General features: G+C 45.5%; 1 protein-coding gene across 4 annotated transcripts; it reads left to right on the top strand.

The window, feature by feature from the left end:
- Positions 1–1,757: 1,757 nt before the first annotated feature.
- Positions 1,758–25,441, top strand: CZIB (CXXC motif containing zinc binding protein). 4 transcript variants are annotated; one of them, XM_075935993.2, is made up of 8 exons: positions 1,758–1,962; positions 2,050–2,133; positions 5,116–5,172; positions 6,376–6,457; positions 12,981–13,012; positions 14,676–14,753; positions 23,498–23,563; positions 25,306–25,441. In XM_075935993.2, exons 1-8 carry the CDS (start codon positions 1,957–1,959, stop codon positions 25,369–25,371), a joined length of 471 nt encoding a protein of 156 aa, XP_075792108.1. In that variant the 5' UTR covers positions 1,758–1,956; the 3' UTR covers positions 25,372–25,441. The 4 variants fall into 4 exon arrangements, with proteins under 4 accessions (XP_075792108.1, XP_025042080.1, XP_006126439.1 ...); XM_006126377.5 differs by lacking the exon at positions 25,306–25,441 and adding an exon at positions 24,515–24,761 and having other exon boundaries at positions 1,773–1,962; XM_075935994.2 differs by lacking the exon at positions 25,306–25,441 and adding an exon at positions 24,515–24,761 and having other exon boundaries at positions 1,773–1,966.
- Positions 25,442–26,687: the final 1,246 nt, after the last annotated feature.

Below are 26,687 nucleotides of genomic sequence, written 5' to 3'. Positions count from 1 at the left end.
GCAGCTGTCAGCAAACACTCTTCAGTCCGAGCCTTGTCACACCCCCTCTGCTCTGTGGCGATAAAAGTGGGGAGGAGCGGGACACTCTGGTATCATCCCTTTCTCTACCCAGGAAGCAGGATGCTATGGGAAGGGGTATGTCTCCAAGGCAGAGGGCAGGAGGAGCAAAGCAGAGGGAGGAGGGGCATCTGAAGTGCCAGCCTCCTGGCCAAACCAGCCAAGATCACTCTCAGAGGCTCAGGATCGACCGTAGATCCCAATCTACTGCATGATGATCTCTGCTGTAGATCAGTTCAATATCTAGTTTTATGGAAAAATTATTTAACTGTCCTATCCATACAGCAGAGCAAATTAAGATTCCCAGAATTAAACTGGTCAGACCTCTCATGATAAGTTTGTGTCTCAGTCTTTAAGTGCATGCTTTGAACATCAGTTAACAATAATCAGATAAGAACAAAAGCTCTAGTTCTGTGCTGGCTTTGTTTTAGTTGTCTCAATGATGGACACACTATCAAAACTGACACTACCTCTACTCTTTCCTGATAGCTGTTCTTAAACCTCTGGAAATGTTAAAAGATTGTTTTTTATGTGAAGGATTGCTGATTGATTCTTAAATATGGAAAAAGAGTTTTCTATGTCCATGTGCCATAACTGCAGCATTAACTTGCTAAATGTTGGGCCCTAGAAAATAGGGCCTAGTGCTAAGGCAGACCAAAAAGAAGCTAACAAAGGTTTCTGGGTAGGCCCTGAGCAGAACTGGAGACATGGTTCGAGCGAAGGCGCACCCTACATACTTGCTTGGGTTGCAAAGGTACGATAAGTGAAAAATTGCATTCTTGTACCTGCTGTGAGTGGAACAGCTTGTTTTGAGAACTGATAAACTAACTCTCTGTTTCTGTTCTCCCTCACTGATCTTAACTCCCTGTTTCTGCCCTCCGTTTATTCCTAACTCCTTGTTGTCTGGTACCTGTCTTCTGGGCTGATAAGAAAGTTGCTGATGCATTATGAATTGCTTAAGGCCACGATGTATAATTGTCTAGGTATGCATGAGCACTACAAGCTTCCAACTAGTTAAGGGGGGGGGGTGTGTGTTTGGACAAATGTTTTATGACGCGACGGAACTGTCTATATAAACCTACTTGTTACTGAAATCGGGGCTGGTTCTCTTTGGAGATGGGCCGCTCTCTATTGTTCTGTGCACTCTTCAATAAACAGCTTGTAATTGGACTTTGCTGGTGTTGCCTGTCTCTTTGCGGCCAGACAAGGAACCGAAGCCGTCTGGGTTCGAGTCCCCGACATAAGGATGTAGTAATTGTGAACTTTGCCCATGCAAACAGCATATTTCAGGCAAATTTACATGTGGAGAATATAACTGTTTGTTGTTAAGTATTTTAGGTTGAAAAGATTCCCTTGCTTGAGCATCATCTTCGAGAAAAAGGCGCCAATTGGGAAACTTCGGCCTCCAGAATTCAACCCAACCCCAAGTCCGAACACTGTTTCAAACGATCTCTTAGAGGCAAGGGGCTTTTGGAATGTAGCCACAGAGCTCATTATTCAGTTCCCTGTCCCAAACCCATGAGCCCCTCTGCTGCCTCACGGAATCTTGGAACGGGACTCTAGGGATTTGGCGGCCATCTTGATTGAGGCTTCATTCCTATGGAAAGTAACAGATGGCGGCCATCTTGACTAAGGGCGGGTGCAGCTTCAGTCACGGGATTTAGGCCACTCCTATGGAAGGGCAAAAATCCACCGGAACGCTAAAACACCACGAGCCGTTGAACGCCCTCCCCTCCCCCAATCATCGCGAGAGTTGGTAGCCGGCCAGTAGCGGGAGTAGGTGAATCTGTGACGAAGCCGCGGGGGGCGGCGCTGGTCCCGCCCCTCCCATGCCTGAGGGAGGAGCCGCGGGACTGGGCGCAGCTGCTGAGCGTGGCTATAGCGTAGCAGGCCTGCAGCATGGGGGTAGGTGAGTGGGGGGCGCGGCGCTGGCGGCGCCTGGGGTCGGGGGCTGCAGCGCGCTGACTCCATCCGCCTCCCTTTGCCTTGCAGAAGATCGGGCTGCAGCTGAAAGCGACGCTGGAGAATGTTACCAACCTCAGGCCGGTGGGGGAAGACTTTCGCTGGTACTTGAAGGTACGGCGTACCCTGCTAGCAAGGGGGGGGGGGGGGGCACAGTGCTAGGCAAGGGTGAACCAGCCCTTTTGCCCGATGCAAGCCTGTAGGGCGCACCAGAAAAGAAAGGACCAAATACCGCGCCGTCAAAGCGGCATCACACGAAGAGCAAAAAAAGTAGGGACTCTCCCCCTGGAGCGGTCTTCTCGTCTGAGCCCCCGCCGCTGATGAAACGTTAGATCCGCTTCCCCAAATTATCACGGGAGAGCGAGGGAGGACCCTTCTCAGCCTGGCCTTTCCGTGATTCTCAGTTGCGTGGGTTTGCACCCGAAGCTTTTTTTTTTTTTTTCTCTCTCTCTCTCTGCTATTTTCCAACCCCCTGGACAATTGCACGAAGTATTGGTAGCTAATGGAAGTCTGCAGTGTGGACCAGTGTCGAATGGTTCCTACGTGACCAGTTGTCATGGCACTTCATTGCCATCTCAGTTTTATTTTTGGCAGTATCTAGTTGATTATATGGTGTTAGCGGTATCATGGCACATTTCAAGCATGTTCACTGTGTCATCAGTGGTTCCCAACCTGTGAGCCGTGGACCTCTGGTGGTCTGTGACGGTACTTCAGGATGTCTGTGGAAAGTCTAAAAGTAAGGATGGGGCCGATCCTTTTTTTTATATGCGTTTTTTTCCCTCCCCCTGTGATGGAGGTCCTTGAAATGTTAATAGATTAAAAAGAGGTTCATCTGCTCAAAAAGGTTGGGAACCACTGATCTAAATAAAAGTAAGGATTTGATTTAATCCTCAAGTTGTGTCAAGATTTGTTTGTTTAATGTAAGCACTTTCTGGAAGTTGAGTGACTGTCATATGTATGTTGCTGACAGATAACCCCCCAACCTGAAATGAATTCTTTCCAGTAACCATGCCACACAGCCACATCATAAGCATCCAGAAACCCAGCCCTGAAACCAAACACAGTGCCTACTTTGCCCACATATCTATACTAGCAAATTCGTCAATGGAGCCAAAAACATAAGGTACCAAATCAAAAAGTCATTTGACTGCATATCCAATAATTTGATCTATGCCAGCAATGCCCCACTGCTATATATATTGGACAAACTGGACAGTCTCTGTGGGAAAGAATCAATGGACACATCAGATATATGTAAAGCAAACATACAGAAACCTATTGGGGAACACTTTAATCTTCCTAATCACTGTTTAAAAGATCTTCAAGTGACTGTCTTATCACAAGCCAGTTCTATTAGCCAGATACACAGAGAAACATTGGAATTAGAGGTAATGGGCAAGTTCAATTCAAATGCTAATGGACTCAATCATGATGAAGGATGGTTGGGGCACTACCAGCTTAACAGCCGATGAAGGTGCAAACAGCTCTATGTGTGGACTCCTATGTCAAGAAGGATACTATCAATTGACTTTGATTCTTATCAGCTTCGTTTTAACTACCCAATCTTCAGATACTTACTGATTCCCTCTACCTCCCTGTCTCTGCGCCCCCCCTGTCTCCCATTTATTGTGGGTCTGCACATCCTAAACTCAAAACTCTGGTCATCTGAAGAAGTGGGCTGTGCCCACGAAAGCTCATAATACCATCTACATGTTTTGTTAGTCTATAAAGTGCTACCAGACCATTTGTTGTCGTATATATGTTTACATTAAAGATCAGTTATGGTGAATACAATCATGGACATTCCTCTATCCAAATAATATTCATCATTCTCTCTTGTTCTTATGACTTCAATTTCATTTTTAAGTTTTAATTGGCGGAAGACTAGCTTGGTTGACAAACTGGTGGGATGTACCGTATATTCCGGCGTACAAGACGACCTCTGATGTTAAAAAAACATCCCCCAAAAATCGGGGGTCGTCTTGTACGCCAGATGCCCCGCCGCCGGAGCCCCTCCGCGGCTTTGAAAGCCTCGGGGGAAGCCGGCGGCGGGGCATCCCAGGCGCGCATGGGCTGCGCCCCCGCCGGAGCCCCTCCGCGGCTTTCAAAGCCTCGGGGGAAGCCGGCGGCGGGGCATCCCAGGCGCGCATGGGCTGCCCCCCCGCCGGAGCCCCTCCGCGGCTTTGAAAGCCTCGGGGGAAGCCGGCGGCGGGGCATCCCAGGCGCGCATGGGCTGCCCCCCCGCCGGAGCCCCTCCGAGGCTTTCAAAGCCTCGGGGGAAGCCGGCGGCGGGGCATCCCAGGCGCGCATGGGCTGCCCCCCCGCCGGAGCCCCTCCGAGGCTTTCAAAGCCGCGGAGGGGCTCCGGCGGGGGGGCAGCCCATGCGCGCCTGGGATGCCCCGCCGCCGGCTTCCCCCGAGGCTTTCAAAGCCGCGGAGGGGCTCCGGCGGGGGCGCATCCCATGCGCGCCTGGGATGCCCCGCCGCCGGCTTCCCCCGAGGCTTTCAAAGCCGCGGAGGGGCTCCGGCGGGGGCGCATCCCATGCGCGCCTGGGATGCGCCCCCGCCGGAGCCCCTCCGCGGCTTTCAAAGCCGCGGAGGGGCTCCGGCGGGGGGGCAGCCCAGGCGCTCCTGGCGGCTTTGCTCCCGGTGCCTCTGGTCTGCTGGGGACCATCTCCAGCAGACCAGGGACACCGGGAGCAAAGGAGGCGGAGGGGCGCTGGGGTATAAGATGAAACCCTATCTTTTAATTAAAAAGATAGGGGGTCGTCTTATACACCCAGTCGCCCTATACGCCGGAAAATACGGTATTATTCCCAGCTTTATTTATTGGCTCCTGCATGTAATCTGTTTCCTTTCTCAGGAAAATTCCCTGAAAAGATCCTCAAGTTGTGTACATTGTTATAGCTCAGTAAAAAAAACTAAGGGAGCTATGAAAAACGACCCCAGTTTAGGTTCTGGACCCTGATTCTTCAGGGCAGCTGTCCTACGACCTTTCAACACAAAAGGGGTTTAGAGTTAAGTCTAAGAATGGCTAGAACTGTTTTATTGAGCAACTTACTAACAACTTTATTCTCTGTATGTTTTTCTTTTCCAGATGAAATGTGGGAACTGCAGTGAGATTTCTGAAAAATGGCAATATCTGCGATTAATGGTAAATTGCTGAACAGTAAAATGTTAGTTTAAAAACAAACTAAAAAATCCAGTGCATACTATGTAAAATTGAATTTGATGGAAATGGGGAATATGCTACCTTAAATGCTGCATAAAGCAGCTTTTTAATAGGGATGTGAAGGGTTGACTTGGCATCACGTTTTAGGGATATCCAGCACACTGTGGGTGGGAGCCTGCTCCAGCCTGTAGTATTTTAAATTGCTTTTTAACAGTATTTAATTGCTGACTAAACAACATTTTACATCCCTACCTTTTAATAATAATCTTTATTTGGGGGTACTGTCAGACTTGATGTTCACAAGTATTTTGAGATTCTTGAATGAAATGTGCTGTAGGAATGGTTGGTTTTGGTGGTTGTTATTTTAAGTCTTTCTTAAAAAGCTTCCCCTCATCAAATCTACTTTCTTGGTTGAGGAAACTTACTGGCTTTAAAGTGCCCTTGCAGTTGCATTTTACCAGTAGAGCATTTCCTTTTTGCTAATGATAAAGCAGGTTTCCTGGAAGCTTAGATAACCTGATGGGGGAAAAGGAGTAATGATAATAAATTAACTTATGCAAGGTAGTGGTGTTGTTTTATAGCATTTCTGTCATGCACATCACTGTATCTGACTGCCTTCTCATATTTACTATTTCAAATAGAGAATTGTTATCCCCATTTTTTACAGATAGGGAAACCGAAGCAGACAGGTGAAGTGATTTGCCGAAAGTAATACAGGAAGTCTGTGGTCTAATTTGGAATTGGAACCTCAGACTCTCATCCTGAACCACAACTCCATTCTTCTGTTCTTTCAGGTCCCAGTTCTGCAACCTGTTACATGTAGGCACAACAGTGTGCAGTATTAGTGCTCTAATCAGTAGTACTTGCAGGCTGGTTGAAGGTTAAATACATTCTATTCTTTCCATAGAATATTTATCTGTATTGTCAAGACACATTCTATATGTAATTTATTATTTACAATTTAGTATGTAATGTATAGTATTTCTTTAACCATAGCATTGTGAATTATAAATATTCCTTCTCTTGGGGAGGAGGGGGACCATTAACAACATACATATATATAATCACGTTAGTTTGCCATTGTCCTTTAAAAAACACTTTTGTCACTACACTGGTTTTTGATTGCTCAATTAGAACACAAAAAAAGTTGACAAAAAGTGATGGCTCTATTTGTAATTTTTTTAGGACAGTGCTCCTCTTAAGGGAGGCAGAGGGAGTGCCACTATGGTGCAGAAATGCAAGCTGTGTTCCAGAGAGAATTCCATTGGTAGGCTTTTTCACGTGATTTAAGGAATGCTATCAACTTGATTTTTTTTAAACTAATTTATAAAAGCATTTTAAGTGAGCATCTATTAAATAGAATGTCCTAACTTTCTGTTATAAGTTGCTTTTTAGCCATGTTTATTGGGGTTTACTTTCCCCTACTTGCTGATGCTTGTCTTAAAAAACACACACACACACACACACACACACACACACACACACACACACACACACACACACACACACACACAATATGTTTGTCTTCATGTTTGTGCAAGTTATTTTTAAGAAAAGGATAAAAACACACATGGCCAAGAAGTTTCTGGATAACTTCTGTACTTTCTAGATTTTTTTTTCCGTTATCAAACTTTGTTATTAATGTAGGGATTCACAGTGCACAGAAGACTGATGGTCTAGCTAGTCAGTATCTAACCAGTGTTGGATAGTTCTTAAGGAAAGCTCCCCTCCCCTAATATCCATAAATAAGTAGTGTCTTATGGGAAGGAATTTTTTTTCCTGTTCTGTAGCTGGTGATCGTCTCCAATAGGGGTTCTCAAAATTTAATTTATACTATGACTCCCTTCTGAAAGCAAAAGTTACTTCATGATCCCAGGTCAGGGAACTGAAGCTTGAGTCGGCCCAACCTCCGCTGCCTCAGGTGAGGAGACTGAAGTCTGAGCCCCACTATGCTGGACAGCGGGGCCCAAGCTAAAGCTCAAGGGCTTCAGCCCTAGGCAGGTTGCCTGTAACCTGAGTCTTGCTGCCCAGGGCTAAAGCCTTTGGGATTTTGCTTTTGCCCTGAGCAGTGGGACTCTGGCTTGAGCCTTGAACCCCAACTAGTCTAAGCCAGCCGTGGTGACCCCATTCAAAGGTGACCTACAGTTTAAAAGCCACTCATCTACACCCTAGCATGAATTTCCATTTATCTTTTTAAAGCCCTTTTTGCTTTTCAATTTCATTGTGTGACCTCTCGCCTTTACCATATGGTAGAAGGATAAAAAGGAGCACCTGATTCATCCTTCATTGTATTTTGTGCCCTTAGCATTCCCAACAAAAATAGACCCCTTGTCTCTTCATCACCTATCTTTTTTTACAAAATAAGGACTAATTCTGAAAACCTTATACTTACACAGGTACACTTATTGACTTCAATGAAACTACTTTTAGGAGTAAGGGTTTCGGGAGTGGATCCCAAAAATCCCTGTCTGGTACTGGTTGAACCTCTCTGGTCCAGCAATATCTGTGGTCTGGCAGGACCACAGATGTTGCTAGACCAGAGAGCCCCAGCCACAGAGGTTGAGAGCAGCTAGAAGCAGAGCCGGTCTGGTCGACAGCAGCACCCAGGGCCAGTGACGGGGGGCAGGAAACCCTGGGAGCAGCTCCTGTTGCCCCACACACAGAGCCAGGTGCAGGAAGCAGAGTCCTGGGAGCGGGCTAGGGGCAGCAGAGCCAGGCAGAAGCGTTGGAAGAGGTCAGACCTCCATGTTGTCCCCGGCAAACTCCCTTGGGTCTGGCCTACCTTGGTCCAGCAACGTCCCTTGTTCAGGACCACTCCAGTCACGAGGGTGCCAGACCAGGGAGATTCAACTTGCATTTGGAAAACTAATAGTATCCACACAAGTGTCTGTGTTAAGTGTTCACTTTCCTCTCAGGATATTAGAAACTTAGTTTCATGCAAGGAGCTGCAAGCTGTCTGAATTGGTACTTAGGACGTTTCTACAAAGTTCTGTCCACCCCAAGTTAGATTTTTTTCTCTAAATTGAGTTGTGACATTGTAAAGGTATGTCTATGTAAAAGTTTACTGCAGAAACATGCAGGAAAAGAAAATTGATATTTAAAATGTTTGCTATGTAGCCAGTTCCTATGGAATAAATACAACAGTAATAAGCTAGTTAAAAATACTGGAAGGTATTTACAAGTTCTGTACTGCCCTATACAGTGACTAACTCCTACAAATGTAGATGTGGGCAGAGGCATAGCAAGGGTGTTATGCGCCCGAGGGCAAAGGAAAAATTTGCGTTGTCGTCGTCGTCGTCCCCCCGTCCCACCCACCATGTGGCAGGGCTCTGAACCTTCTGTACCGCTAAGCCTGACCTGGGGAGGAGGGGAACCTGTACTGCATCTTCCCCTTCCCCCTCCAGTTTGGGGCCAGACTCCCGCATGCACTAACCTGCCAGCAGAGATGGAGGAGGGTCAGGCTAGGAGCAGAGAGGCAGGGAGGAGGCTCTAGCTGCTGGTGGCAGGCGGAGTAGGAGCAGGCGAGCTGAGGGATGATGGGAAGCAGAATGGGATTAAATTGCCTCTCCCTAGCCTGGTGCCCAGGGGCAACTGACCCCTCTGGCCCCACTACGCCACTGCTCCCCCCTCCTGTAGATCTGTCATCTTATGCATGTGCTGAGAGAGCCCTCCCATGCAATTAGTGTCTGTGGCACCTGCTTCTGTGGGAAGTCTCAATGCTGCCACATTCTCCTCCAAAGACGGGGATTCCCAAAGCAAGCCCTTGCTGCTGACCTCCAAGGCGTCCACAGGTCCAGTCTCCTTTCAATGGGCCCACTTCCCAGGGCTCATTGGTCTTGGATCTGGCTTCCCTCCCCTCTCAACTACCCAGAGGTACTTGCCTTCCACCTTATCCATTCCCACCTCATTCACCCCACAGGGACAGTCTCTACCTCACTTGTTTAGGGACTATTCTACCAAGATGTATTACAAAGTTTCCATGTAAAAGGACTCAATACAAAGCTAAAAACTAAAGTGAGAGAATGATTAATACAGAAACGTGTCTACATCTGCTGCAGGGAGACACCTGTGCCTGCCTCCACCCCTCTCCTCCAGAGACTACATTCCCATTGCAAAGCAGCGGAGGGAAAGGAAAGAGGCTGAGGCCCATTCAATGGGACTGAAGCAGCCATGAGCAAGCCACACCCAGGAGCCGTTCCCCTGTCCATTGCTGGTGCTGTGTTGCTTCAGGCACGCTGAAATGCCGTCACCTCTGGGGTGGGCTGGACAGCTGTTTAGCACCTGCACAAGGGGTTTCATGCAGGGAGCAGTGTGAACTGCCTTCCTGCAGAGCCCCCATCAGAACCACTGTGTCCCTCCTGGCTTAGGAAAAGAATAAACAGGAGGGCTGTGTCTACATTGGCATGATTTTGCAGCAAAAACATGCTGCCTGTCTTCACTGGCGGGGAGTTCTTTCGCAAGAACACTGACGTTCTAATGTGTGAAATCAGTGCTTCTTGCGCAAGAACTATGATGCTCCCGCTCAGGAATAAGCCCTCTAGCGCAACAGTTCTTGCGCAAGAGGCCAGTGTAGACAGGCAACATGAATTTCTTGCACAAGAGAGCCCGATGGCTAAAATGGCCATCGGAGCTTTCTTGTGCAAGAGAGCGTCTACACTGGCATGGATGCTTTTGTGCAAAAGTAGATCTCTTGTGCAAAAGCACATGCCAGTGTAGACGCTCTCTTGCGCAAATACTTTAACGCAAAAACACTTGCATTAAAAGTATTTGTGTAAAATCTTGCCAATGTAGATGTAGCCAAGGAGTGGAAATTAACCCACCCAGTCTCACATCCCCTAGGCAGGGAATGAGCCACCCACATTAGGCCCCAGCTGGAGTATCATGTCCAGTTCTGGGCACCACATTTCAGTTAAGGTGTGGAGAAACTGGAGAAAGTCCGGAGGAGAGCAACACAAATGATGAAAGGTCTAGAGAACATGAGCTTTGAGGCAAGACTGAAGGAATTGGCCTTGTTTAGCTTGGAAAAGAGAAGACCGAAAAGGGACATGAGAGCAGCTTTCAAGTATCTAAAAGAGTGTCATAAGGAGTAGGAAGAAAAATTGTTCTCCTTGGCCTCTGAGGATAGGACGAGAAGCAATGGGCTTAAATTGCAGCAAGGGAGGTTTAGGTTGGACATTAGGAAAAACTTCCTGCCTGTCGGGGGGGTTGATCACCAGAATAAATTGCCTAGGGAGGCTGTGGAATCTCCAGCACTGGAGATATTTAAGAGCAGGTTAGACAGACACCTGTCAGGGATGAACTAGGGCTACTCAACTTTGGAAGCCCTGGGAACCACACTGATACTCACAGAACATGCTGAGGGCCTCAACTTAGGTATGGTTGCATATACAAGCAAATAGATTCTCTCACACTGACAGGCATGAATACAAAGATTAAGGCAGGACTGTACCACACGTAGGCCCTATTTAAGTCAGTTCTACTGACATTAATAAAATGCAACATTTACCTGATTTCCACTCATGTGACAGCACTTTTCGCAGGCAATGACAGTCCAAGAATTTAACTACTAAAACACATCTCAACAGAAGACCATTACATTGACTACTTTTTAGTTTTGGCTCCCATCCCAGCTGCATGTTGATCTCCACATAAACCCAAACCTCACCGTGGGCTGCAAACAAACTGGCCGTGGGCAGCATGAGGCCAATGGGCTATGTGTTAAGTAGCCCTGGGTGCTTGGTCCTGCCGTAAGGGCAGGGGACTGGACTTTATAACCTCTCGAGGCCTATTCCAGCTCTAGTGTTCTGTAATTCTGCATGGGGTTAGATAGGGGCTGGTGCCCCTTAGAAGGGACAGGTCTCCACAGCCCATCCATACCTCCGTGAGCCAGCCTGTGCCCCCTGCCCTGGAACTGAACCGGAGCCAGCGCCCCCTAGAGAGGCCTTGTAGCCTCTTGTGCACCAGTGGGATTTTGGTGCCATGCACCTCCCTCAAGTGGATCCCTTGAATTGGGGGTCAGGTCAGGCCCTGTTGTCTCCCACACTGTGAGGTCCCAGGGGCCGTGCCCTGTAGTGCCTCTCGGCAGGTGTTGCGGTGCAAGGGGAGTGAATTGGCTAGGTCTGAAGCATTCCCCCCACAGGGCTCAGCGAGCCTGGGGGTGCAGCTGAGCAGATGGGAGAATCGGGGGCAGGGAACAGCTGCTGGGTATCAGTCTCTGCCCCTTGCTGCCGTTAGTTGGGCTGCACCACAGGCCGGTGGGCAGCTCTAGGACTGTCTCCTTTGAGCAGGGGTGGCTGGGTCGCAGCACAAACTAGCCAGGGCCTGATTGCTGAAGACCCCCCATCCCGCAATTGTTCCCCACATTAGCCAGATTACAGCAAGCCGGGTTATGCCAGCCTGTGCTGCAGTCACGACGTCTTCGCTACCTGTGTAGACAGCCCCTGAACCACTGGAAACTGAGCTTCTAGTCCAGCCTGGTCTGTGACCTCAGGCATGTCTCAGCCACCATTGTGCCTCAGTTTCCCCAACTGTAAAATGGGAACAACTCTGGCCTCCTTGGGAAAGCTCTCTGAGTGCTACCAATGGGCGGAGCAAGGGCTGGCGAGGATTAGCCTTGCCTTGGTCACATGGGCTTGGTACAATTCCAGCAGGCGGAAGGTGCTGTCAGTTGCTCCATATGAAATCAAGTGAGGTGGTCCAGTGACAAGCAGTTGAGTAGCTGAAAGTCAGTGGGCAGGGAACCGGGTGCCAGGCCCCAGATCACAGGCAAATTCAGCGTATGGGGAAGAGGGCCCCTCCCCCCCCATGCCTCAGCTCCCAGCACTTGCGGGAGGAGTTCACAAATGACAAAGCTCTCCTCGCTTCCCCACGTGTTGTCTCTTGCCTTGGCTGGGCACTGCTCTGGGGCGGGCCCAGCTCTTCTAGCCCAGAATCACAGAAGTGCCCAAAAAGTGGGGTTGGGAGGCACAAGCACCCAGACCTGTGATCCCCCACCCTGCTGTTCTTGCCCCAAGTCCCCACACACACACTGTCCCGTTTTCCCCCAAAATGCTCCTGAGCTACCTCTTCCTCCCAAGACCCACCCCCTACTTGTGCTCTCCGCCTGTCTTTGCCTGCCCTTACATGCCTCTGGCCCCCCACCCCCTGCTCCATGCCCCCTGTCCATGGCCTGCCTGACCAGGGGCTGCTGCTGGAGACTGGCAGGTTTTCTACCAGCTGATACCAGAGCCAGGCACTCCCACAACCAAATCCCCCTCTGTCAGAGCAAAGCAACCCCAGCCCCCCCCCCCCCCCACCAAATCCCCCTTCCTCAGAGCCAAGCAACCCAGTGCCACCCAACCAAATCCCCTTCCATCGGAGCCAAGCACTGGAGGAATCAGTCGGGTAAGTTTGGGGGACAGACACAAATAACGGAGTTCTGTGCGCTCAATCATGTAAGTAATTTGCACTCAAACCTCCCATTGACTTTAGGAGATCTATATGAGCAACAATTATATGGTTGGAGCCTTAAAGTCATATTACAAGAGTATTTATGCATTTTCTTCCTTGGGAGGCAAACAAAGCAGGAAATGAAATTTTTGGTAACACTGGGGAAAAATGGGGTTTTAGATTTTGATGGCCTAAACAGAAATGGTGGCTGTTTTTGGGCAGGGGGGAGGGGGACGACAGTTTTGGGCTGGGAGTTTGTTTTTGGTTTTGTTTTTTTATTCAGTGATTGAAGCAACAGCTCTTGAGTTTGTGTTGAGGACTGGTAAATTTGAAGTTTTATTATTCTACCTTCTCCTCCTCAGATATTTTAAGAGACACAATCAAGCCTTATAATGTAAGTTTTTCTTTGTGCTATTACAGATGTATGTGAAATAAGCATTAGAAATGTGATGTTTATTACTAGAAAACTTACCTAGCATTGCTCAGGTCCTTCAGGGCAGGGGACTGGCATTCGTGAGGGAGGGGGAGGTGCAGAAGTCAGGAAAAGGGGCTGAGAGGTGTGGGGGAAGTTTGGGGAAGTGAAGGTGTTCAGGGCAGGAGGCCTAGGGGGCAGCTGGCAGAACAGTGTTGTAGCTTACCCTCCCCCCCAGGCACCACCAGGGAGGGGGCCAGGGATTCACTGCCCAGCACCAGCTGCCAGCTCCATGGGGGGGGGGGGATGCAGCTTCAGTGTTCAGGCCTGGCTACCAGCTGCTCCAGGGGAGGGGTTGGAACCAGGGCTCCATTGCCTGGTCCCAGCCTCCAACTTTGGCGTGGGGAATGGGGTGCCCCCCCCCACAGTCCAGCACTGTGACTGAAGACTGGGTGGAGAGTTTGAGTAAGAGGGTCACTTACCTGGGTCAGTGGCCAGCAACGTGGAGAGCCCTGGCCACTCTTCCTGGTGTGGCCACCCGCCTGTAGTCACTTTGCAGTATAACTGTCCTTCCTATCAACACCCACCCCCCTTCTTCTTTTTGTCTTATGGGAGACAATCACATTCCAGGCACATCCCATTTTCCTGGCACAACCAAACCCTGATCTTGCACAAATTCTGTGTGCTTGTGGGGGAAGGAAGGCTTCCCATTATTTGCTATTATATTTCTCCCAAAAGTACAGGGGAAAAATACCCAGGAATCTCCTGATAGTAATACACCACAGTTGGGCTACGTCTACACTGGCCCCTTTTCCGGAAGGGGCATGTTAATTTCATCTATCGTAGTAGGGAAATCCGCGGGGGATTTAAATATCCCCCGCGGCATTTAAATAAAAATGTCCGCCGCTTTTTTCCGGCTTTTAAAAAAGCCGGAAAAGAGCGTCTACACTGGCCCCGATCCTCCGGAAAAAGTGCCCTTTTCCGGAGGCTCTTATTCCTACTTTGAAGCTCTTATTCCTTTGAAGTAGGAATAAGAGCCTCCGGAAAAGGGCGCTTTTTCCGGAGGATCGGGGCCAGTGTAGACGCTCTTTTCCGGCTTTTTTAAAAGCCGGAAAAAAGCGGCGGACATTTTTATTTAAATGCCGCGGGGGATATTTAAATCCCCCGCGGATTTCCCTACTACGATAGATGAAATTAACATGCCCCTTCCGGAAAAGGGGCCAGTGTAGACGAGCCCTTGGGGTGCTGTATGCTACAAAAGTAAGCTGTGCATTTGGGAAGTTTATTTTTAATAATGTGGGCAGTGACAGTCAATTAATACCTTGCTTTGCTCCTGATTCAGACTCACACATCAAATCCATCTGTTAAATATTTCACAGACAACATCAGGCACTGAACTGATCATATTTTAAGCATATGTAGTAGTTTTACCTTGGTCTCAAAGAACCTACCTTTGAACAGCTCGGAGACTTGCCCAGAGCAGTCTCTAAGTTTAAGAAATTCTGATTAGTTATCATCCATTTGTAATCATCCAGAGTTTGGTCATGCTGCTTCTAAACATTTTACTACATTTTATATTTATACTAACAGATGCTAATTCCCTTTCATTAGCAAAATACTAAATGCTATTCTGACTTGTTCCTAGGCTGAAGACAGTGAGAAGTTTAAGACAATCGTGGAGTTTGAGTGCCGGGGTCTTGAGCCAGTTGACTTTCAACCACAGGTGAGTTCTTATTAACAGTTTATTTTGACAGTCCTTTGGTATTTTTCTGCTAAACTCTACACTGAAGTAGCACACTCTCTTTTTGAGAATTGCACTGCTCGTTTTGGAGTGCACTGTGATTCTCCAATAATTGTCTCTCTCTGCAGTTATCTGTCTTACCTCTCCCTTTTCACCTAATTTAAGTCCCTCCTGAAGTACTTTGTAAGTTCTGAGCATGGAAGACTTGAATTCTTTGGAGGATCTTTAGGGTAGGGCAGCAAGAGGAGGCAAGGGGTCCTAAAGCTCACATTTTGGATTGCCTAATTAGGGTCACTGATGAGAAGAGATCTTTGTGGGTTTCTGTACAAGTTATAGAGAGTTGTCTAACCTGACTTTGGATGCTGTTTAGCCATCTCTACAAATGTAGACATGTAGTCTCAACAAAATGAGACTGAAAGGCAGAGCAAGACTTGGTGAAGGCATCAATAGTCTCTTTTGGAACACACAGCTGGAAGCATCAAGTTAAAGAGTCTCACTGAGCTATAAACCGAGATAGCTAAGGGTACGTCTAGACTACCGCGTTTTGTCGACGGAAGTTTTGTCGACAGATACTGTCGACAAAACTTCCGTCGACAAAGAGCGTCCAGACACATTGAGTTCTGTCGACAAAGCAAGCTGCTTTGTCGACAGAACTCCGTAGTCTGGACGCAACGTTACAGGCAATAATACCTTCTGTCGACAGAGTTCTGTCGACAGAAGGTGTTATGCCTCGTAAAATGAGGTATACCAGCGTCGACAAAACTGCTGAGTTCTGTCGACGTTATGTCGACAGAACTCAGCGGTAGTGTAGACGCTGGTATAGTTTTGTCAACAAAAGTCCACTTTTGTCGACAAAACTAGGTAGTCTAGACACACCCTAAGAGAGTTTCCAAGGGGATAGCTATGGACTCTGCTTGGAGGTTGAGTTTTGGTGAGTGGTCTGTCTGGCTAATTGTTCTCTGTATACAAGCTGCATAGATCATTCAGTAGCCCCTGAGTAAGCAGCTGGAATCAGTCTGTTTGGTGAGGTAGTGTGGTTCTGATCTTTGGAGTATTGATCAGCCCTGAATGGTTTAATGCTCCCTGATTGTGAGGGGCTGAGCTAAGCAGAGAGATTTGTGTAATAATCACTGGATAGCAATATTGAGAACCACAAACTAAAGCAACTGACAGAGTTGCAGAGGGAGCTGGGGAAACTTTCCCTCCAGGTTCAGCTCTGTGCCATTTCAAGACAGCCAGTGATATAACAGTGGTGCCGACCTGCAACTGATATGCCATGTTTGCTTTCCTGTCTGAAGCCAGAAGGGACTTAATCATGCACAAAGTGCAAGCTGATGGCTATACTGGAAGAAAAGACTCTTGAACTGGAAGGGCAAGTGGAATGGCTAGTGATAATTCGAGAAGCTGAAGAATTCTTAGAGATTTGGGAAATATGAGTACCCAAGGTTCAAGGAAGAAAGGAATGAACCACCAAAGAATTGGAGAAAGAACTTAGAAAAGCTCATAAGAGACAAAAAGTGTAGCCAGAATATAGCCTGTTCAATGTAATGTGCTTCAATGTACCTTGCCGGTAACAGAAAACAATGGCCCAGAGTTGTGGGTAAAGATGTTACAAGCTAACTGTGGTGTTAACGTTAAAGCAGGAACAGACCAGAAGGGTCCTCGTGATTCACTGTGGTTACCCTTTTACCCTTAGGATTGCTCTCTTCTTTAATTTAAAAATGTAAGAATGTGTTTTGTATTATGGAAGAATTTGTAATAGTAGTTACAAAATATTCTAAGAGTAAAGTACTATATTTGTTTTTACAAAAGCAACTATGTAATTTTTGTTGGTGTGAGTGAAGAAAATGAGTGTTTGAGAAGAGATTAGTCTGAAGGCCAGCACAGCATCCAGATGATCAGAGGAGGGGCCAGAGACTCAAACACCAAGCAATTTTCATATTTACCCATTGAATTTGATGACAGGGATGGGGGACAGATTGACAACCTGAAATTAGAAGCAAGCATTCCTAATACATCCCATCTAAATCAGGGTGGAGCAACACCCAGAAAAATTGTCAGCAAAACAACAATGAAAACGATCTCCAGATAAACATATGCTACAAGGTGACTGATTACAACATGATGCAGCAAAATCCATAGTTTTGCATAAGAAGGAATTTCTATAAAAGATTCAGTTTCTTGCATCGTTCTTTGGTTCTGTCTCGCCAATATCTGGAGTATTGGTCAAGATCGATAAAGCCCAACTCTTCTCTTGCCTTCAGTCTAACTGGCCACTAGGTTGTTGCATGCAACACACTGAACTCCTCATCCCCCACACCACTCCAAGAGCAATGATTTAAATGAAACTTGTACATTTTCATTTTATTTTCCAAGAAATAAAAATTGAGTTGACGACCTGAGCAACACCAGGTAAATCTTCTTGTATAGAAATACTTGGTCTTTTAAAAGGGTTAATTTTATAAAGCTGTAAAAAGAATTGTAAGCCACGCTGGCTGGAAGGAACAACTTAATCAGAAAAATGTGAACGATTATTGAGAATTGTGTAGGAACACTTTTTTACTAGATGGTCCCCAAAAAAACCACAATACCACAATCGAAGGAAGGCTGACATACTGTTTAAAATGGACCTGGTTTACAAGGGAAGTAAAAGCAACAGTAGAAAAATAAAATTTAATAAATAGAAGAAACAGGAAGTTGATAGTTACTAATATAAATCACGAGCTAGGAATTGTAGACAATTGTCCTTTACTAGATGGAAATGATAGAATAATCAGTAATAATGTAAAAAAGACAGACGTGTTCAATAAACATTTCTGTTCTGTATTTGGAGAAAAACAGATGATGTAATATCATATAATAACTCCTTTTCCTTTCTAGTAGTATCTCAGGTGGGTGTGAAATAATAGCTACTAAAGATACACTTTTTAAAGCAGCAGGTCCACATAATGTGACTCAAAAGAGATTTAAAAGAGCAGGTTAGGACTTGTGGAACTGTTAATGTTGATTTCCTCAGTGTTCCAAGACTTACTGAGAGATCCAAAAGCCTGGAAGAAAGCTTAATGTTGTACCAATGTTTATAAAGGGTAAATGGAATAATCTGAGTAATTGGAGGCCTGTCAATCTGACATGGATAAGCTAAGAGAGCAGTTGATAAAGGATTCAATTAATAAAGACTAAAAGGAGGGTAATACAATGAATGGCAATTAACACGAGTTTATAGAAAATAGATTGTCAAACTCTCTTGTTTTTAAAATGAGATTACAAATTTGGTTGATAATGGTACTAGTGTTGATGCACTATACTTAGACTCCTGTAAGGCATTTCACTTGGTACCTCCACACATTTTGAGAACTAGAAGAACAGAAAAGTAATTTGGTACATATTAAACTATTAGGTCTCACAATGTAACTGTAAATGAGGAATCATGATTGAGTGGGTGTTTCTAGTGGAGTACCATAGAGATTGGTTCCTGGCCATGTGCTACTTAACATTTTTCAGTGACCTGGAAAAAAACAAAATCACCACTGATAAAGTTTGCAGCTGACCAAAAAAAAGGGGGGGGGGAGGTAAATAATTAAAAAGACAGATCACTAATACAGAGTGAATCTAGATCACTTTGTAAACTGAGCACAGGCAAACAATATGCCTTTTAATATGGCTGAATATTGTATATCTAAGAACAAAGAAGGTGGGCCATATTTGCAGGATAGGGAACTATCCTAGAAAGCAGTAATTCTGGAACAGATTTGGGGATCACAAGTTTTGGTCCAAAGGTTTAATGAATTATTTGAATGCATAAAAGAGGAATCTCAAATAGATGTAAGGAGGTTACTTTACTGCTATTTTTGGTACTAATGCAAGAACTGCTGGAATATATTGTCCATAGTTCAAGAAGGATGGCGGTAAATTGAAGTGGGTTCAGAAAAGAGCCACTGGAACAAAGGATTGTGAAACATGTTTTATATTTACAGACTCTAAGAGCTCAATTTATTTAACTTAACCTTTGCTTTAAGATAAACTTAAACAACAAATGGTCTGGTAGCATTTTATAGACTAACAAAACATGTAAACTACATGTTTTATTAGTCTATAAAGTGCTACCAGACCATTAGTTGCTTTTTAAGTTTATCCTGTACAGACTAACTTGGCTACCTCCTGAAGCTTCCTTTGCTTTTAGGAGTGACTTGATCTATTTTATAGCTACTTCTATGGGGAATCAATACAGGCAGTCCCCGGGTTATGCGGATCCGACTTATGTCGGATCCGTACTTACGAACGGGGCTTTTCTCGCCCCGGAGGATGCGGGCGGCGGAGGACGCGGGCGGCGGGATCGCCCAGACTCACCGCAGTCCCACCGCCCGGGTCCTCCGCGGCTTTGCTCCGCGTCTCCCTGGTCTCTTGGGGGACCCCCCCGCAGACCAGGGAGACGCGGAGCAAAGCTGCAGAGGACGCGGGCGGCGGGATCGCCCAGACGCGCCGTGGTCCCACCGCCTGGGTCCTCCGCGGCTTTGCTCCGCGTCTCCCTGGTCTGCTGGGGGACCCCCCCCAGCAGACCAGGGAGACGCGGAGCAAAGCCGCAGGGGACGAAGGCAGCGGGATCGCCCAGACGCGCCACGGTCCCACCGCCCGGGTCCTCCGCAGCTTTGCTCCGAGTCTCCCTGGTTTGCTGGGGGGCCCCCCCAGCAGACCAGGGAGACACGGAGCAAAGCCGTGGAGGAGCCGGGTGGCGGGACCGCGGCGTGTCTCGGTCCCGCCGCCCGCGTTTCCCTGGTCTGCTGGGGGGGGGGGGGGAGGCGCAGCTAGTGCGCCTCCCCTCCCCCTTCAGCAGACCAGGCTTTTCTCGCGGACACCTGGGACAGAGCAGCTGGGGCACTGCCGGTTGGTCCCGCAGCGCCGCTCCTCGGCACTACTGGACCAACCCGGCAGCACCCCAGCTGCTCTGCCCCAGGTATCCTGATTCAGCCGCTGCTGGTCAGTTTCAGCAGCAGCTGAATCTGGACACCTGGGGCAGAGCAGCTGGGGTGCTGCCGGGTTGGTCTCCGCAGCGCCGACGTGTGGCGCTGCGGGGACCTACCCGGCAGCGCCCCAGCTGCTCTGTCCCAGGCGTCCAGATTCAGCTGCTGTTGAAAATGATCAGCGGCTGATTCCAGGAAGCCCGGGGCAGAGAAACTCTGCCTCAGGCTTCCTGTAGTCAGCCGCTGGTCAGTTTCAGCAGTGGCTGAATCTGGACGCCAGTTCTGACTTACGTACAAATTCAACTTAAGAACAAACCAACTTAAGAACAAACCTACAACTTAAGAACAACTTAAGAACAAACTTAAGAACAAACCTACGTCCCCTATCTTGTACGTAACCCGGGGACTGCCTGTATTTGATAATTAGCTCTTCAATCTAACAGAGAAGGTATAACACAATTCCAAGGCTGGAAGTTTGTTAAATAAATTTAGAGTGGATATAAACTGTAAATTTAAGTTATGATAATTAACCATTGGAATAATTTATAAAGAGCAGTGGTGGATTTTTCCATCATCAATCACTTTAAAATAACAATTAGTATTGTTTTCTACCATACATGCTCTTGGAATTATTTTGGTGAAATTTGATAGCCTGTGTTATACAGGAGGTCAAGGTCTCTTCAGGCCTTGGAGTCTACAGTTCTCTTCCTGCTGTCAGCTGTTGATTTGCATATGTCTGGTCATGGTCTACGTAAGCTAACTCCTTGCTATATTTAAGCTATTATTCCAGTAGGATTAGGAGTAAGTTACGTAGACTAACAAATAAAAACCTGTGCTTTATCCCTCCTATAGACTGCTGTGACATTTTAAATTGTATTATTGTTCTAGCTCATTTTCTAATACGAAGGAAAGGAAATGTCAAGTATCGATAAAGCTTTCCTGTTTCTGTGCAAAACTAAGCATATATAAAGTGGAGTACTTCGGTGTGTGTTGTAACTAGTATATTTTCCTCTAGAAGCCCACTTGTCAAGGACACAAACTAAATAGTGGCTTTACAGCCAGAACAAGTAATGTGTGTGTATATATAATAAAATGTGACATGCCTGTGAGTGTGTACAATGCATGTTTGCATGGCCCTCAGCTGTCAATCTCATTTCAATAATACCAAGAGGGGAGGTTATAAAAACTCTTAACCCAACAGTCTCAAAGTTAAGTCTTAAGCAGTGTGCATAAAAGATAGCTTTGACTAAGTATTTCATTACATGTTATGATGCCTCAATAAATAAATCTAGAGTCTTACCCTCATTCTTTATGAATCCATCAGTTTTTTACATTCATCTCTCTCATATACAGCTGAAGTCAGCCTGGCTTCTCCAGATCAAGTTCGAGTTCTGTCATAAATAGCAATCCAATAAAATACGTCCTAAATCTCTAAAAATCTTTTTAATATAATTAAAATTGAGCTGAAGTTAATGAGAACTATTTCTGTTGATATGTTTCCCAATAAAATCAAAATTCTCACTGGGGAAATTACCCTTTAGATTCCTTTATGGGAGGTGGGGGGACTTTCCCCTTGGAATATCCTAAGGATGTTAAATATCTCTGGAGATATTTAAGAGTAGGTTAGATAAATGTCTATCAGGGATGGTCTAGACAGTATTTGGTCCTGCCATGAGGGCAGGGGACTGGACTCGATGACCTCTTGAGGTCCCTTCCAGTCCTAGTATTCTAGAATTTGTGCAAGATCTTACTTTCAAGTAGGAATAAGAGATCCTCCGGAAAAGGACTTATTTTCCAGAGAATCACGTCTAGACTGGCGCATTTCTACAGCTTATCCCCAAGCCAGAAAAAAGCGGCAGTCATGTAAATGCAAATGCTGCGGGGGATATTTAAATCCCCCGCGGATTTGCAATTGCGATGTGTCTCATTAGCATCCCATTTCCGGAAAGGGATGCCAATGTAAACACAGCCTATAGGTGTAAGCAGAATAACTGCATGCTGAAAGCTATATTGGCAAGTTGGGTGATAAGAATTCCTGTTTCGTTAATTAGGTATGTTCTAAGCTTCAGCTATCGTTACTCCTTAGCCAGTCAGCAGGGGGCAGACAAGCTATTTCATTACTCAGCTCCATTTAGCAGAGATTAGAGTATCAACTTTAAGCCACAAAAAAGAAAAATACAAGCCCTGCTGGTATTACAGCAACCTGTCACATGGTTTAATGTTCTGTAGATCTTTTTGTTAAATGTGTACTGAGTGACACTGGCTCTGTATCCCCCTCTTCCATTCTTTGCTGCAATTCTGTAGTGTGGCTGGTGGAGATGCAAATCTATTGCTTTCTTCCCCCACTCACATTGACTTGGATTCTGATCACGTAAAAGCTGCATACAGTGTTGGATCTAAATGCACCACTCACATTGACATTTGTGTATTGTGGGATGTGTATGACTACATTTTTAATCTTCACAAACCCCAAAACATTTTAAAGTTTGTGGCCAGAAAGCGCATTCCTTGTTTAATCAAACTTCTCAGAAGCTAGTGGGGCTTTATGTCTACAAAGAATCCAAGGCAGGTCCAGTATGCATTCATTTGCAAAACCAGGAAATAGTTCCTTGTATACACAGCAAAGAATCCAAGTAGTTCACAAGAAAGATTCTTAGACTGTCCATTCTTTAATTTGTGTCTTTGTTCTTAAATGCTTGAGGAATTTGATTGACCAATATAACAGTAATCTGCAATATTAAATATTTTTTAACCCAAGTGTAAACCCTAATATGTGAGCATGTTCTGTACCATCTTTAGAAATTCATTCATTGCTTTGGGTGCTGGATCCCAGAGAGGCAGCCACCTTGGTTGACCTCTTTATTCCTCAGTAATCCCTTTAGTGTCATTGTTTGGGGAGGGGAGGACGGTAAGATTGGATGAGTGTGGCACTGCCTCTGCTCATGTGTGCACCGGTGGAAACTTCAGTGTAGTTCTCTCAGGTCAGTTTTTGTTAGAAAAGGATGGTTACGTAGACAAAGAACAGTGCAGCTCACTCTGAAATTGTGTTGCTTGTGTGGAGTCTAATCTGGTTACAATTAAAATCTGGTTGATTCTCCTTGTGGTTGTTTGTTTCACTCCTCTGTAGTTAAAATTAACTTCGGGGTGGTGATAGCTACAATCAGTTGGTCCCTTTGCCAGAGATGTCTGGGTTCTCATTCTGTTTAAATCAAAACAGAAAATTTGTCTTTTTTCCTCTCTTGCTTTCCATTCTTAGCTTGCTGTGAAACTGGAGTACACTGTCAAATGCCTTGCAATATCTTGACTATTTTAATCTAATGCATTCACTGCTAACAGACATATGAGATACATTTAAGTCTGTGATACCATAGGGATTCTTTGGGAGGAAAAAAAGTTAGACAATTTTCAGGGAAAACTGAGGTTTCCTTGCTTTACTATATTACTTGCATAATTTTAAGTTCCTATAGCTATAGGCTAAAATGAAATTCTACATCCCTTGTCTTTTGGACTCAAACATATAAAAATAAAACTTGGGCATTTCAATTACATGAACAGTCAGGCTTAAACCCTCCATGTTTATTAAACTGAGGGTCATACCCTATATTGAAACCATAGGTCAGATAATTTGGCCATTCTTTATACCCACTTGTAAGAAAGCAAGCTCCAGTAATGATGAATACTTGTACTGTATAATCCTGTTTTAGCTATTTTAAACATATTTAAAACTTATGGACTCATACCTAAGTGTACTTTAATTCTGGTTTGTAGGCTGGGTTTGCTGCTGAAGGTGCAGAGTCTGGCACACCTTTTAATGAAATAAACTTGCTGGAAAAGGTACATCTTTTTTCCTCAGTTTACCTGTCCCCAGAAGTGTAAAAGGATGGTCTTAAGTCCCAGTTCCTTATTCCATTCAAAAGTAACGTAAGTGGAGGAAACAATCTTGAAACATGAATGTTAGGTTTTAGACACTTCCAAATAGTACCCTGAGGATGCTTCTTTGGAAGTGTCTAATCATGGACATCTTCAATATTTTGAATAGGCAAAGTATCATTGTAGCTTACTCTTGAAAAAATACTAGGGGAACCCTCTCCCTCTCCCCCACAACCATGGAGAAGGTGACCAACTGGGAAATCTGTAATGGAGTCACTGGTGGTCTTTTGATCTGGGACTGTTGGGGCAAGTCATGAGAAATTTTCCAGGTGCTGAATACTGCTTGTAAGCTTAGAGGGAGACTCTTTGGGCTTGCATACATATACTTGGAAGCACAGCAGGCTGGAGCATGAACCACAGCACGGTAGCCAGCCATGCAGAGCCTGCTACTGCCCACTAAAAAATCCATAGTGCATTTTGATCTGCTGCTTTAAACAGCAAAATGTCTCCCTGCAATCAAGCCCACAGATGCTCTAAATATTCATTGGCCATGAGCAGGAATCTCAAATTCAGTTCCTCTTGTTGGTATTCCACATGACAGGAAGATCTGCTTGTCTGACTGACCAGATGGGGTATTGTAAATAATCCTTTCACGCACCATGATTGCAGACTTGTCTGTTAGCTACAGTCTTCAGACACATAAAATCTGATTCCTTAAGCTAAAACTACTAAGAAGATTGTAGCTAATTTAATTTGTTTAGTGTTCACTTTTGTTTGACATAGAATTAGACAGGTTAAGGACATAAACTCTTCCTTCAGAAAATACAGAACCCAAATTTGGAATAGATAGTATTTGTGATTTTAAATACTACCCCTTTCTGTTAAGATAATGTTGTAACATTTTAATTCTTACAGGACTGGAATGACTATGATGAAAAAATAAAGGAGTCTGTTGGAATCTATGAAGTTACCCATAAGTTTCTAAAATGCTGAAACTGGCTTTAATAAAATCTTGACACTTTGGCCAAGCAGTGGGCTGTAGCCATTACAGAAGTTCCTCTGGAGTGACTTCCTGCATGGCTATCCTTCAACCATCAAACATAATTATCAACTGAGTTGTACTTGCTGTCTCAAGACTGACTAATAAAGTCATTTTTCAGCAGTCTGGTTGTGTGCAAGACGTTCACTCGAATGAACTCATTACAGCCAAACCTAATATGGGAATGCTTTGCTGTGTTACTTGACTAACACACTGGCCCTTTGGAGACTGAGACCTAACAACATAAATAGTCACTTCTCTATGGATTAAAAGCACCATCAGGTGTTTTATCAATGATAAATCCTTCCATTATTTGAATCTTGATCATCGTCCTGGGCACATAGGTAACTGCAACTGTTAGGGCTTGAAGCCAGAAGTACATCTATGCAGTAGTTTTCTGCTAGTTCAAAAAATCTGCTCTTACCTTGTAAGAAATAACCATTTTCTCCTAACTGACTTGCATTAAGTGACACATTACAGTTAATGTTTGAGTTTAATTTTTGCATGTTTACATTTATAACTATCTTTTGATAACCAAATGATCATTATACAGATACCAATTTTTACCCCAAGCAGAAGGCAAATATTTCCCCCCTTAAAACTTTAGAATTTAATTAATACCTTCTTCCACTCCTAAAATGCCTGCATCTTTTCTTGTCTCTTCTAGAAGGCTTTCCCCCAGACCTACACCTCACCTGCTCCAGGAAATCATCATTCACCAACAGCGAAGTAAATGCAGCACATAACGTAACGTCCTGGCTTCTAGCAGCAGCCTGCATGCAAATAAAAAGCCCTGCTATGTATCAATAGACATGTGTTTTTTAGAAGTATAAGGATGTTTTCTCCCTGGTTCTTGTGATAGATTCTATATGTAAGAAATTGCCTCTTGTGTTTACTACTTGCACTAACACTTTTTGATACAGAAAAGAACTGGCGGGCTCGATATTACACAGAAAAACCTGAAAGCAACTAAACTTTGTGGTACTATTAATTTTATCAGTGACAGTCTAGCATCATGCATTTAGAATATTCTATCGTCCCACATTTTGGAACTGTACACACAGCAATAGACAAAACCCATCAGTTTCACTTTTTGTGCTATTTTGAACAGATGGCAGCTGAGATAGAAACAACTGGGCTGCGTCTAGACTGGCAATGTTTACCGCAAAAGCAGCCGCTTTTGTGCAAAAACTTGCCAGCTGTCTACACTGGACGCTTGATTTTGTGAAAAAGCACTGACGTTCTACTGTCCGAAATCAGTGCTTCTTGCGCAAATGCTTTCATGTCTCATTCGAGCAAAAGCCCTTTTCCGGAAATGTTTTTGCGCAAGAGGGCCAGTGTAGACAACTAAAAACTGTTTTGCGCAAAAAAGCCCTGATGGCAAAAATGGCGATCGAGGATTTCTTGCACAAAACCGTGTCTAGATGGGCACAGACGCTTTTCCGCAAAAACTTTTCTGTTAAAAGCATTTGCGGAAAATCATGCCAGTCTAGATTTAGCCTTGCTCTTTAGCAGGGAAGAATTCAAATAGGCAATGCAAAGGTAGGGGATAGGATTGAGGCAGAGACACTGTTCCTTTAAGAGCAGCCACAAACTTTTTTTTGAGCTGGGGAAGAGGGAGAACAGACAGTGGAGGTGTCTTTAATACATACAGGAAAGTCCCAGTTATCCAACCTAAACGGCACCGACAGGTGGTCAGATTACTGAATATGTCAGATGATAGGGACTCTACTGTAGAGCAGCATCAGCTGCTCCAAGAGAGCAACGGGGCAGCTGATGCCACTCCTGCCGGGGATGAAGCGCCCACAGCAGGAGCAGCATCAGCAGCTCCCGGGCACAGGGCGGGAGAATGGCCCTGCTCGCTGCCCCGTTGCTCTCTTGGAGCAGCTGATGCTGCTCCTGCTGGCACTGCTTCATCGCCAGCAGGAGCAGCATCAGTTGCTCCAAGAGAGCGAGGGGGCAGCAAGCAGGGCCGTTCTCCTGGCCCACTTGACCCTGCAGCTCCCGGGGACAAAGTCCCCTGGAGCTGCGGGGTCGGATAAAGCGGAG

Source organism: Pelodiscus sinensis, chromosome 9, assembly GCF_052426305.1.
Source record: "Pelodiscus sinensis isolate ZL-2025 chromosome 9, ASM5242630v1, whole genome shotgun sequence".
NCBI lineage: Eukaryota > Metazoa > Chordata > Testudines > Trionychidae > Pelodiscus > Pelodiscus sinensis.
Note: the sequence above shows the minus strand (reverse complement) of the source record. Positions and strands in the feature narration are given on the sequence as shown.